The 15,014-nt window shown below is 49.8% G+C and overlaps 1 protein-coding gene across 2 annotated transcripts in view; it reads left to right on the top strand.

Annotated features, from left to right (window-relative positions):
• SHANK2 (SH3 and multiple ankyrin repeat domains 2) overlaps positions 1–15,014 on the top strand; it is a 697,015-nt gene that overhangs the window by 457,733 nt on the left and 224,268 nt on the right. For both annotated transcript variants that reach the window (XM_063608635.1, XM_055093718.2), the window contains one exon: positions 7,077–7,152. In XM_063608635.1, the coding sequence (XP_063464705.1) occupies positions 7,077–7,152 (76 nt within the window). The remainder of the gene's footprint in view (positions 1–7,076; positions 7,153–15,014) is intronic.

The following is a 15,014-nucleotide window of genomic DNA, read 5'->3' as shown; positions in this document are numbered from 1 at the left end:
CTGCTAGCCTCCATGTATCTGGAGCACTACAAACATTGCTGAGCCCTTGCTATATGATGAACTGATCCCAGCGCTGACTGGGAGGAAGGCCTGGTTGGAAGCTTGGTTTTGACGTCAAGAAGTTTCTCCATGGTTAAGGAAGCAGACAAGTCAATACTTCCCTCTTGGATGGTTGGCTTCCCTGGCTTCTTTATCACAGGCAGAGGGGTCTCCTCTGAGACACATAAAGTACCTGCTTCTATGCTGTGTTCTGGCCATGCTTAATGGGATCCATTTCCATTGTCTAGTAGGTGGTTTTTTCCTTTTCTCCTAGAAAGTACAGCCATTCTCTCAGAGGAGGCCAAACTCAGCCTTTGCCTTGATTTTGTCTGGTCTTCCCTCCTATACTTGCTAGGACAATTTTGGTTGCTGGTGACAGAAACCCATCTCTGCCTAGGATGTACTGGCCCACAGGACTAAGAGGGCCATGGAGATGTGTATCAGTCAGCTTGCCCTATATGAAGCTGCAGTAACAAGCATTCCCCTTGGCTGCTCTGAGTGCAGCAGTGTTTACAACTCATTGATCACAACCAGTTACAGATTTTGTTTGTTCCTTCTCCATTCCCACTGCTTCACCTGACTAGCCTTAAAAAATAAAAAATAAAAAATTCCCCAATCTCTGTGGTTTGGAACAACAAAAGTTTCTTTCTCATTCACACCTTATGCCCATCATACATCAACAGGGGGTGACTTGAGGACCCAGACTAATAGAACCACCAGCTTCTCAAATGTTTTGGTGGCCATGCCCAAGGACAAAAAGACAATGCTGGTGGGTGGGGGTCTTGCATTTGGAATTAAAACCTCCAGCCAGGAAATAACAGAATTCACTTCCTCTCAAAATTCACTGGCCAAAATTAATTTCAAGGGCCTACTCAACCACAGGAGAGCTAAGAAGTAGTGTCTGACCACATGTGCCCTGGTGGAAAGCCAGAAGTATTTGATTAGTAGCCTCAGTGACCACCACAAGCCACAATCCGGGGACTCCTAGCATCAAGGTCTTTTGTGTCCATCTCTCCCTGACCCAGACCTTGAACTTGGTTCTGTCTTCCGCCATGAGCTGGCTTCATTGCTGGACTCACTCCCTCCCTGTGCTTTGAATGGTGGCCATAGCCCGTGTCCTTCCATTGCATCTCTAAAAGGAAGCCAAGATCACCTTTCTCAGCAGTCAGACTACAGAACATCTCAGAAAAAAAGCCACCTGTCCTTAAGTGGGCCCTGGGTCACTTACTGCTAATGACAGGGCCCAGGAGAGTCCAGCAGGATCCCTAGACCACACCCACACATGCACCACTGTGTGCCGGGTGGGCTGCTTGGTCTCCTGAGGGTCAGCCTCACCAGGACCTTCCCATGGTGAAGGGAAGCGGCTGTGTCCCCAGAGAAGCTATGTGGCCACGGCAGTTTCTTAGCCACGCAATGCAGCAGCACAACTATTAAATGCATTACTGCATCATTCCTAGTTCTTTCCATTGTAAACAACAGAAAGCCAAGTTTTTTTATACCACCAAGGATATGCATTTAGTTTGTACAAGTGAGAAGCCAGGCATGGCTGTGTCCAGGGTTTCCAGCTGTGTCTCTAGGGCAGTCGCCCGTCTCTCTGGGTCTCTCTGTCTCTGTTCCTGCCCTTCTTCCTCCCGAGCCCTGTGCCATCCTGCACATAGGTATCCCCCTCAGGAGGCTGGCCTCCCTCTGTGGCCTGAGGCGTGGGAACCCCAGCAGCAGGAGTAGGGCGGCATTGTCCCCGCTGTGGTCCCAGGCCCCTCCCCTGAGCCCGTCACTCACTGGGATCAAAGGGACATTCCAGCCGGGCTCCCATGGCAACTGCAGGAGCCCAGGGCTGGGCAGTCAGGTGGGGAGGGGGCAGGGTGGCCTCACCTGACCACATGGCTGGAGCTGAGAAAGGGCTGGTCCCACAGAAGACAGGGAGGATGTGGCCAGCCAGGTGAGCAGGTGCATGCGCCGGCTGAAGGTGTGGTCAGCTCTGAGGCAGAATTGACCTCGGGCCCCGGCACCTGGGAAGCCGACCTCTCAGCAGCAGGAAACAGCCAGCATCCTTTGTTGTCACTGGTGCACAGGGAGGCTGGTGTGGCCCCTGACCTCCTGCTCCTCCCCTCGTCTGCCTCAGGGTGTTTTATTTGTGACCCACGTTTTCACCAGTGAGATCCAGGGAGCCTTAGGAAGGGGCAGCCCAGCAGCCCTTGCCTCTCAGCGCAGCGCACAGCAAGTACCAGGGGGCCAAGCCTGGACATGCCATGAAGTGTGCACTGTAACACTGGGGGCAGGGTCCCAAGGGCCGTCTAGCCCACCCCGCTTTTTCCAGGTTAGAAACCGAGGCTGCTGAGGGCACCTCCACAGGATGTGGCAGAGTTAAGAAGACCACCTGGATTTACACAGGTCGCTCATGAGATGCCACCTCCCAGGAGCCCCATATGGGTACTACCGCCGGAGGCTGCACCACAATGGGCTCTGCCACTTCCTGGCTGGGTGACTCACTCAAACTCTGTGAGCCTCCCCCTCCTCACCCGTAAACCAGACACAGCAACGTTACTGAGCTCAGACAGGTGAAGCACACACACCTAGAATACGTGTGGCCCCTGGTAAGTGGATCACCAACTATGGCCATTGGTTGCTGTCAGCACTGATTGTGGAGGCACAGATCTGGGATCAGAGGCCCACACTGCTGCTGACGGACTCCATGACCTTGAGAGGCCACCTTGGGAGGCAGAGGTTTCTAATCTAATGTATGACCACGACAGCATTAGTTAACATTACATAGCACTTTCAACATGCCATGCACCGTTCTAGTGCCTTACATGTATTGATTCCTCAATCCTTCCCCTTTAAGGAGGGACTGTTACTATCATCATCCTTTTAAAGATGAAATAATGAGGACTTGCAGCCAGTAAGTGGCAGAGCTGGGTTCTGAATCGAGCCAGCCTGGCCTTGGAGCCCACATCCCTTATCATTGCACTCTGCTACTTCTGTAAACCAGGGACAAGAAATCTGCTTACTTTGGGATATTGTGTGAGTACCAATTAAGGGTAAAGACTTACTTTTAATGAAATGAGATAATTTAGCAGAGCATTCCACACTTGACAATACATAAATATGTCTTCTGCTGCAGTGATGATGATAATGATTACAGTGATAATGGCAATGATCATGATGGTGAAGAAGATGATTGTGGTGGTCATAGTGGTTGATGATGGTGGTGATGACGCTAGTGATGATGCTGGTGAAGAAGAGGATGGTGGTGCTGATGATGGTGATGGGGGTCATGATGATGATTAGTGGTGATGATAGTGATGATCGTGGTGATGATGTTGGTGATGATGGTGTTGGTGATGATGATGGTGAAGAGGATGGTGGTGATGATGGTGATGATGGTGGTGGTGTTGGTGGTGATGATGGTGGTGGTGATGGTGTTGGTGATGATGATGGTGATGATGGTGATTGTGATGATGGTGATGATGGTGGTGATGATGGTGGTAGTGATGATGGTGATGATGGTGAAGAAGATGGTGGTGATGATGATGATGGTGGTGATGATGTTGGTGATAGTGAAGAATGTGCTGGTGGTGGTAATGATGATGATGATAGTGGTGATGGTGGTGGTGATGGCAGTAATTATGGTGATGATGTTGGTGATGATGGTGAAGAAGATGGTGGTGATGATGTGATGGTGGTGATGATGGTGAAGAAGATGGTGATGATGATGGTGGTGATGTTGGTAATGATGGTGAAGAAGATGGTGGTGGTGGTGATGATGATGGTAATGGTGATGCTGATGATGATGATAGTGGTGGTGATGATGGTGATGATGGCAGTAATTATGGTGATGATGGTGGTGGTGATGGTGGTGGTGATGATGGTGGTGATGATGGAGGGTGGTGGTGATGATGATGGGAGTGGTGATGGTGATAATGATCTTGTCCCTTAGGGTCCCTTTCCTGTCCCTTAGGGACTATATCCCAGAGCCCAAGTATAACTGTTTCTGGGAACCAGGAGACAGGGAAGGCCTGTGCAGGGGGATTCCTGCATGAAGCAGTCAGAGATAATGTCCTTTTAAAGGCTTCTTTTTCTGGCCGGGTGCAGTGGCTCACACCTGTAATCCCAGCACTTTGGGAGGCTGAGGCAGGTGGATCACGAGGTCAGGAGATTGAGACCATCCTGGCTAACATGGTGAAACCCCATCTCTACGAAAAAAAAAATATAAAAATTAGCTGGGCGTGGTGGCACGCACCTGTAGTCCTAGCTACTTGGGAGGCTGAGGCATGAGAATGGCGTGACCTGGAAGGCGGAGCTTACAGTGAGCTGAGATCGCGCCACTGCGCTCCAGCCTGGATGACAGAGTGAGACTCCATCTCAAAAAAAAAAAAAAAAAAGATTCCTTTTTCTTACAATTTTGATAGCAGAGGGGAATTTACTGTTCTTAATATCCTTACTGAGCCAAATGTAAAACTTGGTGAATGTTATGTTAGTCTACACCCTTTTTCTCTTTGTTTAAAGTTTTGTTGGTCCATGAAACTCCAGTCTGGGACACACTGGCTACCTTACCTAGCCTAGAAATGGTTCCTTTACTGAAATAGTCTTTTTTTCTGGTAAATACACACACACACACACGTACACACACACACGTACACACACACGCACACATTCCACTACACACTCCTCTCTGCTTCTGGCCCCGGCCTCCAATTTCAGCCAGGATCCTGCACCAATCAGCTGGTAGCGCCCAGCAGTTCCCTAGAGAGCCAGCACAAAGCTGCCACATGAGGGTGTAAGGAGCAGAGACAATTAAAAGTAATAATAGCAATTAACAGCCAGTCCCTGTGGCCCTTCATTGGCATTGTGAGCTGCTCTGTTTAACCCTAGGGAAAGGTGCAAGTCTCACTTGTCCCTGCACATGCATGGCCCAACATAAATGTCACAGGGATTGCCTGACCATGTGTTCCCACCTCACAGCTACCCACGTGCTGGGCCCCTCATCCAGCCTGTGGAGGCTCAGCACCCTGGGGCTCCTCCTTCGCCCCATCCCTGGGATCCTGAGGCCCTGCCCTGCTGAATTCTTCAAATCCCTGCAGTCAAGGCACGGGGCCTGGCTGCCAGGCAGACTTCATAAATGATGATTGGAATTGGACCTGTGCAAGATGCTGGATGCCAGGGAGGAGGGGGGCACAGGTGTCCTCCTGCACCTGGGCCTATTTGTTGCAGATGCCAAGCAAAGGGGAGGTGTGTGCAGCTTGGCTGGACCGGTGCTGGCTTGGTGAGGGCCCTGTGCACTCTGACCAATCTGATGGTGTATACTGTGTTTTTATCTGGTAATCGTGCAATGCGTCTTTTTGGTTGTACAAGGAGGGCTCCCATGGCCCTGAGCAAGGCTTTGAGGAGTGGCATTCAATGGAGTGGAGGGCAGAGGGTGCCCCTGGCTGCACTGGAGGGGCCTGCGAAGTGGAGTGTGCCCCACTCCCTGGGTGGTCATGGCAGTTAAACTATTGAATACTTGGGCAACACTTTATAGCAGGGCCTGGTACAGAGTAAGTGCTCAATAAGTGTCAGTGATGATGATGGAGATGGTGATGATGTGGCTGTTTGGGGAGTCCTGTTGTGTTTTGTAGGAGCCTCGGGGGTTTGTGGGGAGCAGTGTGGAAGGGGTGGAGACAGCTGGGAGCTTCCATGTGAAAGACTTAGCCACTGTGTCAAATTAATCCAAGGCTGCAGCCTAATGTGGTAGAAATGCAACTCTTGCTTACGTAAGAGTCCAGGGCACAGAGACCCAGCTGTTGACCCCAGGGTCTCAGAGGCCTGAGCGTTGAGCCGGCAGAAGCAGGAAGACAGAGTCGGGAGAGCACACTGGCTTCTAAAAGGCCTAAGCTTGGAAGGGACCCTTCCCACCCTGCTTGTGCTCACATCTCAGTGGTGAGAACTAGTCACGTGGCCACATCTGGGTTCAAGGGAGGCTGGGAAATGTAGTCCTGGGCTCAACACCTGCCTCCTTTCCTGCCCTCAAGGGCAACACCACACTGCTGGAAAAGGGAAAGGGTTCTTGGAACATGTGCTTTTGGTAAACAGCTGGCTGCCTCTGGGCACATGAAAGGTGTGGAGACCTTTCTCAATTCCCTTATTTACTTTTGAACCGCAAATGTGCATTTTGGGGTTTGAGCGGAAGAAAAAATGATTTCACCTCAGAATTTGGGATGGAGGAGGCTAACAACAGAGAAGGTTGTTTACAGAGTTTAGATTAAACTTTGGGCCATTTTCCTGAAGTCAGTTGCATAATTTCTTTGGATGTTTTGCAGGGCTTAGGTAGGAGATCATGCAGGAAATCCTGTTTGGGAGGAAAGTAAACAGGAACTCGTGAGCTGCTATGTTTTATGTCTTTTTGTTGTGTGTGTGTTTTTTTTCTCCCTCCAGCACTGAGCTATCCATTAAATCTAATTACATCACTCATATCATTTCCCATGAAATTTATGTCTCAATCTGCTGAGTAAGGGGAGCAAGCAGAGGACTTAATTAGAAATGTTAATCATGTGGGTTTGGTGCTTTTTTTTTTTTTTAGGAGAAAGGAACTATAATCAGGAAAATGACAATAAATGTTCTTTCTTTCCCAAATGGCAGTTGTCTGCAGGTTTTCAGTTTTGCTGGAAGGCTCAGCAGCACCACGGCAGAATGCTGTTCTAGTGGATTCCATGAGCCAAGCGGGCTGCCCTGTTGGGGTCTGAGCTGGCCTGGCCCTCTCATCTTTGCAGGCTGCTTCCTCCTGCCTCCTCTGTGAGCTGAGGCCTGTGGGACTCTGCCTCCCTTAGGGAGTGGTGCTCCTGACTCTTCAGTAGCCAGCATTGGGGTGCACATGCATTCCCCAAATTTCACAAAGTTGAGCCCCAGAACCAGGCCTCATTTTCCTCCAGACTCTTCCCCAGGACAGTGCATCTCACATTTTGGGGAGTAGGTGAGAGGGCCCACCAGCCTCACGTGCTGTGGGTTCCGCGTTCGGGGACCATGACTTTTCTGAATGGTGTTTCTCTTCCCTCTCTGTACAGAAACCCGCGCTGACCGCAGCAAGAAGCTTTTCAGGCACTACACCGTGGGCTCCTATGACAGCTTCGACACTTCCAGGTAAGACGCGCTGCTTTCTCTTCCAGGACCCTCTGGTCAAAGCTGTTCGTCTGTGCTGCAAATGCGTTGGACCACCTTGCATGCAGCTTTCAGGCCCCTCGTGTCTGCCTCCCTCTGCGTGTTACCGGGCTAGGACTATGGAAGCCACCATCTCCTGGAGCCCCTGCCTGAGAGGTGTACTTGGTGCCACCTTCGGTTTGTGTCCAGCCAGAGCACACCTGTGTGGTGGCCCCAGGGAGAGGGCTGGGTAGCATTGTTTTTGCGAAAGCATGCAAATGTCAAGGATGACGGCAGTGGGCCACAGGAGCCTTGAGGCAGTATTGGGGCAGCGGCATCCCCCGGGGGAGTATTTCGGATGCCTCAGGTCTGGGTTTCTGCCTTCTCTGTGGTCCTCGGGTTCTCATCCATTCCTGCCACTTCTGCTTAGGTGGAATGGCTGTGAAGGAAGGGGGCAGGCGAGCCACCAGGTAGCCAGATCTTCTAAGCACAGCAGGTTTGAGTTCGTCTGATGTGTGGAAAGAGCCCTGCATCTTTGACAATGTGACTGGCACAGGCACATGGTTGGATTTTTCTGCAGAAACCACACCTGTGTGTCACCAGCTGTGGGAACATCCTTGGGTCTCTGTGGGGAGGTTGAGGCTGGGGGGTACCTGCAGGGGAGGTTGAGGCTGGGCAGGGGAGGTGTCCTGCTGGCCCCGAGTGTGGGGAAAGGCCCCTCCATGTGGGGAGCCCCAGATAGAGGGTTCTTCCTGGATGTTGAAGCTCAACAAGGGCCAGTGTGTAAGGTAGAAAAGAGAAGGAGGTGCAGGTGGAGGCCCCGGGGATGTGAGGGTCCTGCGCCCGGCCCTGCTGGCTGAGGAGCCCCTTCTCAGAAGCTGACCCCACTCATCTCCTCCAGAGGTGGGAGGGTCCAGAAGCCCTACCCTGGGTTCTTCCCCGACCTCCAGGATATCTGTGATGAGCAGCCCAGACCCCTACACTCGACTCTTAGACCTGCCTGTGGAGGGATCCAACCTGGGTTAGCTGATTGATTTGCTTTTGTTTGTCTGTTTTGATTGAGGTAAAATGTACGTAACCTAAAACTTACCATTTTAAAGTGTACAATAAGGTGGCAGTTAGTACGTTTACGATATTGGGCAACCATCACCACTATCTGCTTCCAAAACATTTTGTCACCCCATTAGCAGTCACTCCCACTCCCATTGCCCTTCGCACCCACCCACCTGCTTCTGTCTGTGGGCTCTGCCTGCCTCGGTGCTGCGCATAGATGGAATCAGCCGCTACGTGATCTTTCATGTCTGGCCTCTTCCACGCTGCATCATGTTTTCAAAGTCTATCTACATGGTGGCACGTACCAGTACTTCATTCCTTCCCCGCCCCCAATTTTTTCTTATTGTGGTAAAATACATGTAATATGAAGTTTCCTATTCCGACCATTTGTTAGTGAATCACTAGTTTAGTGGTATTAAGAACATTCACAGTGTTGTGTAGCCAACACCACCATCCAGCTCCAGAGCTCTTTTGTCTTGCAAAGTTGGAACTCTGTCTGCATTAATGCAAACTCCCCACTCTACCTCCCTCAGACTCCAGCTCCCAACCTGTCTACTTTCTGTCTCTATGAATGTGATGACTCTAGGAACCTCAGATGAGTGGAATCCCGAAGTATTCATCTTTCTGTGACCGGCTTCTTTCACTGAGCATAATGTCTTCAAGGTTCATTCGTGTTGTAGCGTGTCTGGATTTTCTTCCCTTTTTTAGGATTGAATAATGTTTCATTGTATGGACGGACCACATTTTGCTCATCCCTTCATCCATCAGTGAGCACAGGTTATTTCCACCTTTTGGTTGTTGTGAATGGTATTGGTTGCTGTTGATATTTGCATGCAAGTATGTGTGTACACTTAGGAGCAGAATTGCTCATTGGACTCAGTTATAATGCTGACCTGTCCCAACCGCTTCTCTCGTAAATGAGGTGTGCTGTAAAAGGAATGCCATAGCCAGGAGAGGAGCCAAGACCCCTCCAGGGAATGTCACAGACTTTCCAGGTCTTGCTACACTCGCCCACTTTGTGACCTTGAAGCCCAAGTGTGATCCGTGGCCTGGCCACAAACGCAGCCCTAAAGGCAGGTCAGGGGCTGACCACAGCTTCTCCTGATGAGCCTTTATTTGAGCCAGATGAATTGTTTCTGCAGCAGCAGAAGAAGGCTGCCTGTAGAAGTGGACCCTGGGCAGGTGGTCATAGTCAGTGGGCCTATCACACTGTGATAGGATCTGTGATAGCAAGCAGAGTCTGCACAATGATACATAGTGCCTGAGTCTCCCCACAGAGGAGCAGAGGAAGGACCTGCCTGGGAAGAGAGACATCTGTGGGCAAAGCTGGCTAGGGTGTTGTAGCAAAGGTGTGACACATGGCTAACAGCAGGGCCAGAAAGTACCAGGGACATGGGCTGGAGTTCAGCCAAGAGAAGACTTGCAGAACTATTGTGGCTGTTCAGCCTGCCTCAGGAGGTAGTGAGCTCCCCATACTAGAAGGAGCCAAGCAGGGCTGAGGATTCTCTTGCCAGAATGTCACAGAAGATTGGACTGGATGACCTCCAAGATCCCCACCAACTCTGCATCCCTGTTTTGGTGTCCAGTCAAGGGCTTTTGTTTTACATGTGTACTGAACACCTGTTCTGCCAGGTCCTGGGACCTCACCTCAGAGAGGAGGAACATGCAGACCACATTGGGGGTCAACTGGTAGCTTCTAAGCAGATGGTGAAAAAGCTTCAGCCTTGATCAGAGTTAGGAGTCAGCTCCAGCACTCCCACGGCGAGGGATCAGACAAGCTGTGGGCCTCATGTGACCCTGTGGTTCATTGAAAGAAACAAGAGTCACAACAGCACTGCTTATCCACTCCTCCCGTGCGCCACCCACCCTGCATGGAGCACAGCCCTGTTCATAGCTGAGCCTCCCAGCAACCTGGTAACGCAGGTGTTACATTCCACCTGCTAGAGGGACACTGATGGAGGGAAAGGAAGGCCAAGTTAATGAGCATCTGAGCCTGAGTATGTGGCCTGATCTGTGGGCAGTAGAGCCCTGGCATTCAGGCCCCACCCTCCCGCGGTGAGGATGTTACTGCCCAAAGCCAGCCTGGGTTGAGGGAAACTGACGAGGAGGAGGGCCAGTGTTTCTTGTGGTAACAGTCAGCACCTCCCAAAGCATTGTTGGGAGAGATGCACATAGATGGAATCAGCCACTACGTGGTCTTTTGTGTCTGGCTTCTTCCACTCTGCATCATGTTTTCAAAGTGCATCCACACAGTGACACACACCAGTACTTCATTCTTTACCCACCCCCCCATTTTTTCTTACTGTGGTAGAATACACATAATATAAACTTTCCTATTCTGACCATTTTTTAAGTGAATCACTCGTCTAGTGGTATTAAGACATTCACTGTGTTGTGCAACCGACACCACCGTCCAGCTCCAGAGGTCTTTCATCTTGCAAAGTTGGAACTCTGTCTGCATTAACACAAACTCCCCGCTCCACCTCCCTCAGACTCTGGCCCCCACCTGTCTACTTTCTGTCTCTATGAATTTGATGACTCTAGGAACCTCAGATGAGTGGAATCCTGACATATTCAGGATGATGGTATTATCGTTGTTCATCCCTGACTGTGAGCTGGTTCATAACGGGTGCAGGGTTAGCCTGAGGGAGGCCACCCTGCCCAGGACCAGCAGAACTGGCCTCAGCCAGACTGTGAACCTATTAGCATGGCAGGGTGGACAGGGGGACAGGCAGTGCTGACAGAGGGTGGGCAGCACGGATGGAGGGTGGGCAGTGCAGGCAGAGAGCGGGCAGTGTGGAAGGAGAGCAGGCAGCATGGAAGGAGGGCAGGCAGCATGGGAGCTTGTGGACAGAGATGAGTAGGTCTTGTGCACCCCTGTGACCCTGGAATGGCATAACTCTGGAGTGGGTGTGGAGTGAGATGCTGACTGCCAGCTTCTCCAATGGAGCAGGAGGAGCATCTGGAGGCCATGGTCACCAGGGCATGGGTGCAGAACAGCCTGTAGCTCACAAACCCTTGTCGGCATTCATGTTGCAAGTAGACTAATGAGCAGCAGGAACCTGGGTGCAGTGCCAGCCCTGTGGGCCAATTATCCACAGTAGGCTGTGGGGTCACAATCTGGGCAGACAGCACAGGGCTGAGGCCACCCCACTGCCGATGCAAGTGTAATGAGAGAAAATGCCATGGGAAGTGAGACTCAGTGGAGACATTTTCTGAATCAGTCAGGAGGTTTCTCCCCTTCCAACCTCCTCTTATGTCAAAAACTGCTCAGAGTCTCAGAGCTGGAGAGCCGAATGTTGAAACACACCAGTTCATTAGTGAACATATTCAGCTGTTCCAGCCAATTCCCTCCCTGGGATTCCCCTCCACTCACTCGGAAAACAGTGAGAGAAGGATCTAGAAATGGCCACATTAATTAAGGTCAAACAGCAGAGGCCCTAAGGGCCATTTCTACTTGGGACTTTACAGATATTTCAATGTCATTTTTAAAAAGATGTCTCCACTCAGGGAATGGGAATCTTAAGTTCCCACTCCTCTTTAACCAAATCCCCAGCCTCATCATGGGATACCCCAGAGAAATCTACCTGGTGGGATGGGGGAGAACTCAGGGTCTCACTTTAGGCTGAACGGACTCCATTTATACATCCATCCTTCCCGCCATCCACTCACTCAGCCATTTATCTTTCTATCACTCATCTATCCACCTATTTATCTATCCACCCAGTCACCTGTCCACCTGTCCATCTATCCACACATCCATCTATCCATTCATCCATCCATGTATGAATCCTTCCATCCATATGTATCTCTTCATCCATCCATCCACCCATTTATCTGTTCACTCCCCCGTCCATCCACCTACCTACCCACCCATCCATCCACCCATCCACCCAACCACTGCATTCATCTGTCCATCTGTTTAATGAATATTTATCAAGATCTGACTATTCTGGGAGCTGAGGATATAGAGATAAACAAGACAAGCACATTCTTTGACTTCAAGTAGATTACAGTCTAATTAGTAAAGGTACACAATAAAGTTAACAAATGAAGCAGAGGATCTCACTTTGTAGTTAATGCTATGAAGCAGATGAGTGCTGTCATAGAATCCTGGGAGGCTGGGTCATGCCGGCTTTATGTAGGGATGCCAGGGAGGGAGTGTCTCCCTGAAGAAGTGACTTTTGAGTTGAAACACAAAGATTGAGGAGGAATCACCCCTCAAGAGAAGGTTCAGCAAGTGCAGAAGCACTGGGGTGATGAGAAGATTCGATACTGCAGGAATAGCCATGGCCTAGAAGAGAGTAGAGGCAGTAATGTCAGAGAAAGTCCTCGTGCTTCATGAAAGGAGTTGGGTCTTCTCGCACTTGCAGTGGAGGCATTGGAGGGCGTTAGGCAGAAGAGACATCATCTGAATCACTTTTCTGGAGGAAAGCAGATGGCAGGATGGATGGAAACCAGTGAGGAGCCCATTGCCATTATCCAGGCCAAGCAACAGTGGTGGTTGGGGCTGGTGGAGGAGGTGGGGTAGAGAGGTAGATGGAACTGAGGGGTAGGATGGAGTTAGATTGGATAGGGGCATGGACATGGAGGTGAGGAAGAGCATGGAGGACTTAGTTCTCACCTTCTCTTCGTTTTTGCTGGGAGCTCCCAGAGGCACATCCTTACTGGCAGCAAGGTCTGCTCAAAAGGAACATGTCCATTAATGCCACTCAAGGAAAGGATTTAAGAAGGTGCTGAGCATCTGTTTTTTGTTCTCCCTTAGAGAAAACCAGTTTTCTCTTAGAGAGCGAATTAGAAGGATGGCAAAGTATGCCTGCTCACCATTGAATATCCACTGTCCACAGCTCCCTATTTTCATGGCTTTCGAGCCTCACAGCCCAATTTTTATCTTTTCTAAATCAGTAATAAGAAATACATATACCTGGTTTAAAAATTCAAGATATGCAGGAAATTGATAGAGTGTGAAGAGTAGGTCTCCCATCTTTGCCTTCTGGTCCCGAAGTTCTTCTCCCTAGAGAGAATCTCTGTTGCTGGGTTCCTGAGGCTCTTTCTAGAGAAGGGCCCTGCAAATAGAAGCATATATGCATGTTATCTGAAGCGTTCTAAAGATGCTGAGAAATCACCGGTCCTAAGTTATCGCTCTGGCTTTCCAGCTAAGTCACTATGCAACCTTGGGTAGCTCGCCTCCCCTCCCTGAGTCTTCAGTTCCTGTTGTTTGCAAAGTAGAGCTGCTTCCAACTCATTCTGTATCTCCAGTTGTGTTCGTGTTAAGGATGAATGAGAAAATATGTTTAGTACTTGCAGCTCCTAAGAGGCATGTGCTATATAAATCCAGAGGGGTGCTGAGTTGTGAGCAGTGTGTGTGGGTAGCTGGCTTTCCTTTGAAACCCTAACTCTGCGCTCTAGAAGACTGCCTCAGTGTGTAGGTTGTAAGAACTGAATGGCAAGAAACATTGATTTCCCTCATTCTTCCTCCGCCATTATTTTGTATTTTTATATATTTTTTCTTATTTCTTAGACTTGAAAAGAAGGCTTTATCCCTGAGTATGTCTACTGTCTGGGCACAGAAGGAAGCACACCCCATTTGTTCCTTACTCTCAACTGAAGGCTGAGCCTCGCAGTTAATATGGAAGCCCCCATGGCGGCTTCTTTGAGGCATAGTTTGGGGCAGGGCAAGAGATTATTTCACTGTTTATTTCATACATTTTCTGTATTTTTATTTTTTTAATATTTATTTATTTATTTTTGAGACAGAGTTTTGCTCTGTTGCCCAGGCTGGAGTGCAATGGCATGCTCTCAGCTTACTGCGACCTCTGCCTCCCTGGTTCAAGTGATTCTCCTGCCTCAACCTCCTGAGTAGCTGGAATTACAGGCATGTGCCACCATGCCTGGCTAATTATTTTGTATTTTTAGTAGAGACGGGGTTTCACCATGTTGGCCTGGCTGGTCTCGAACTCCTGACCTCAAGTGATCCACCAGCCTCAGCCTCCCAAAGTGCTGGGATTACAGGCATGAGCCACCGCACCTGGCCCGTATTTTTATTTTTATTTTTGCAAGTATATAGTTCTTTTGTAGTTTTTTGAAACAGAGAGGTATTTCTCTGGGCGTAGGCAAAGGAAGGCATCACAACCACAGATGGCCCAGCTCTTCCTTTGTGCTCTCTCAGCATGGTAAAGATGGTGGCCGGAACCAGGTCTCCATTTGGGTGAGTCATTTCTCCAGGGAGTACTGCTCTTCTCTGTGGTCTCTATTGTGATGGACAGCCCTCCCAATGCCTAAACGGGGGACCTGAGTGTCCCCCTCCTCATTCTCCCTTGCCTTTCTCCCTCCTTCCCTCCTTTAGTCCATCACAAGGGTCAAGGAGTCCTGTCTTCTCCTCGTCCTCCTGCTGTTTCCCTGGGCTGGCCCCTTGGCTCTTGTCCATGTTCTCTGTTCCCCTTAGCACCCCACAGTCCGGCTGCCCCAGGGACCCCTCCCCTCATCCATTCTCAGTGAACTCTCAGTTTCACATTTTTCCTCCCTCCATAAATTTTCATCCAAGTACTGCATGCATGTAATGAAAGTAATTAATTAAACTACAGAGATAGGGCTAAGAGTAGAAATAAATTATTATGTGCCCACTCTGACCCAGCCTCATCCACACAGCCCCACTTGGCAGAAAAAACAGTTTTTAAATTATGTCTGCTTCATTCTTCTGGTGGGTATCTTCCCAACGTGATGATTACTCCCGTATTTCTTAATTTTAAAATGTGAAACATCCTTGACACATTGCTGGAAAAAATGAGGCTTTCATAGTTTGACCCTCACCT

The sequence above is a fragment of the Pan paniscus genome, chromosome 9 (assembly GCF_029289425.2).
Source record: "Pan paniscus chromosome 9, NHGRI_mPanPan1-v2.0_pri, whole genome shotgun sequence".
NCBI lineage: Eukaryota > Metazoa > Chordata > Mammalia > Primates > Hominidae > Pan > Pan paniscus.
The sequence above is the reverse complement of the archived record's forward strand: the minus strand, read 5'-3'. Positions and strand labels throughout refer to the sequence as shown.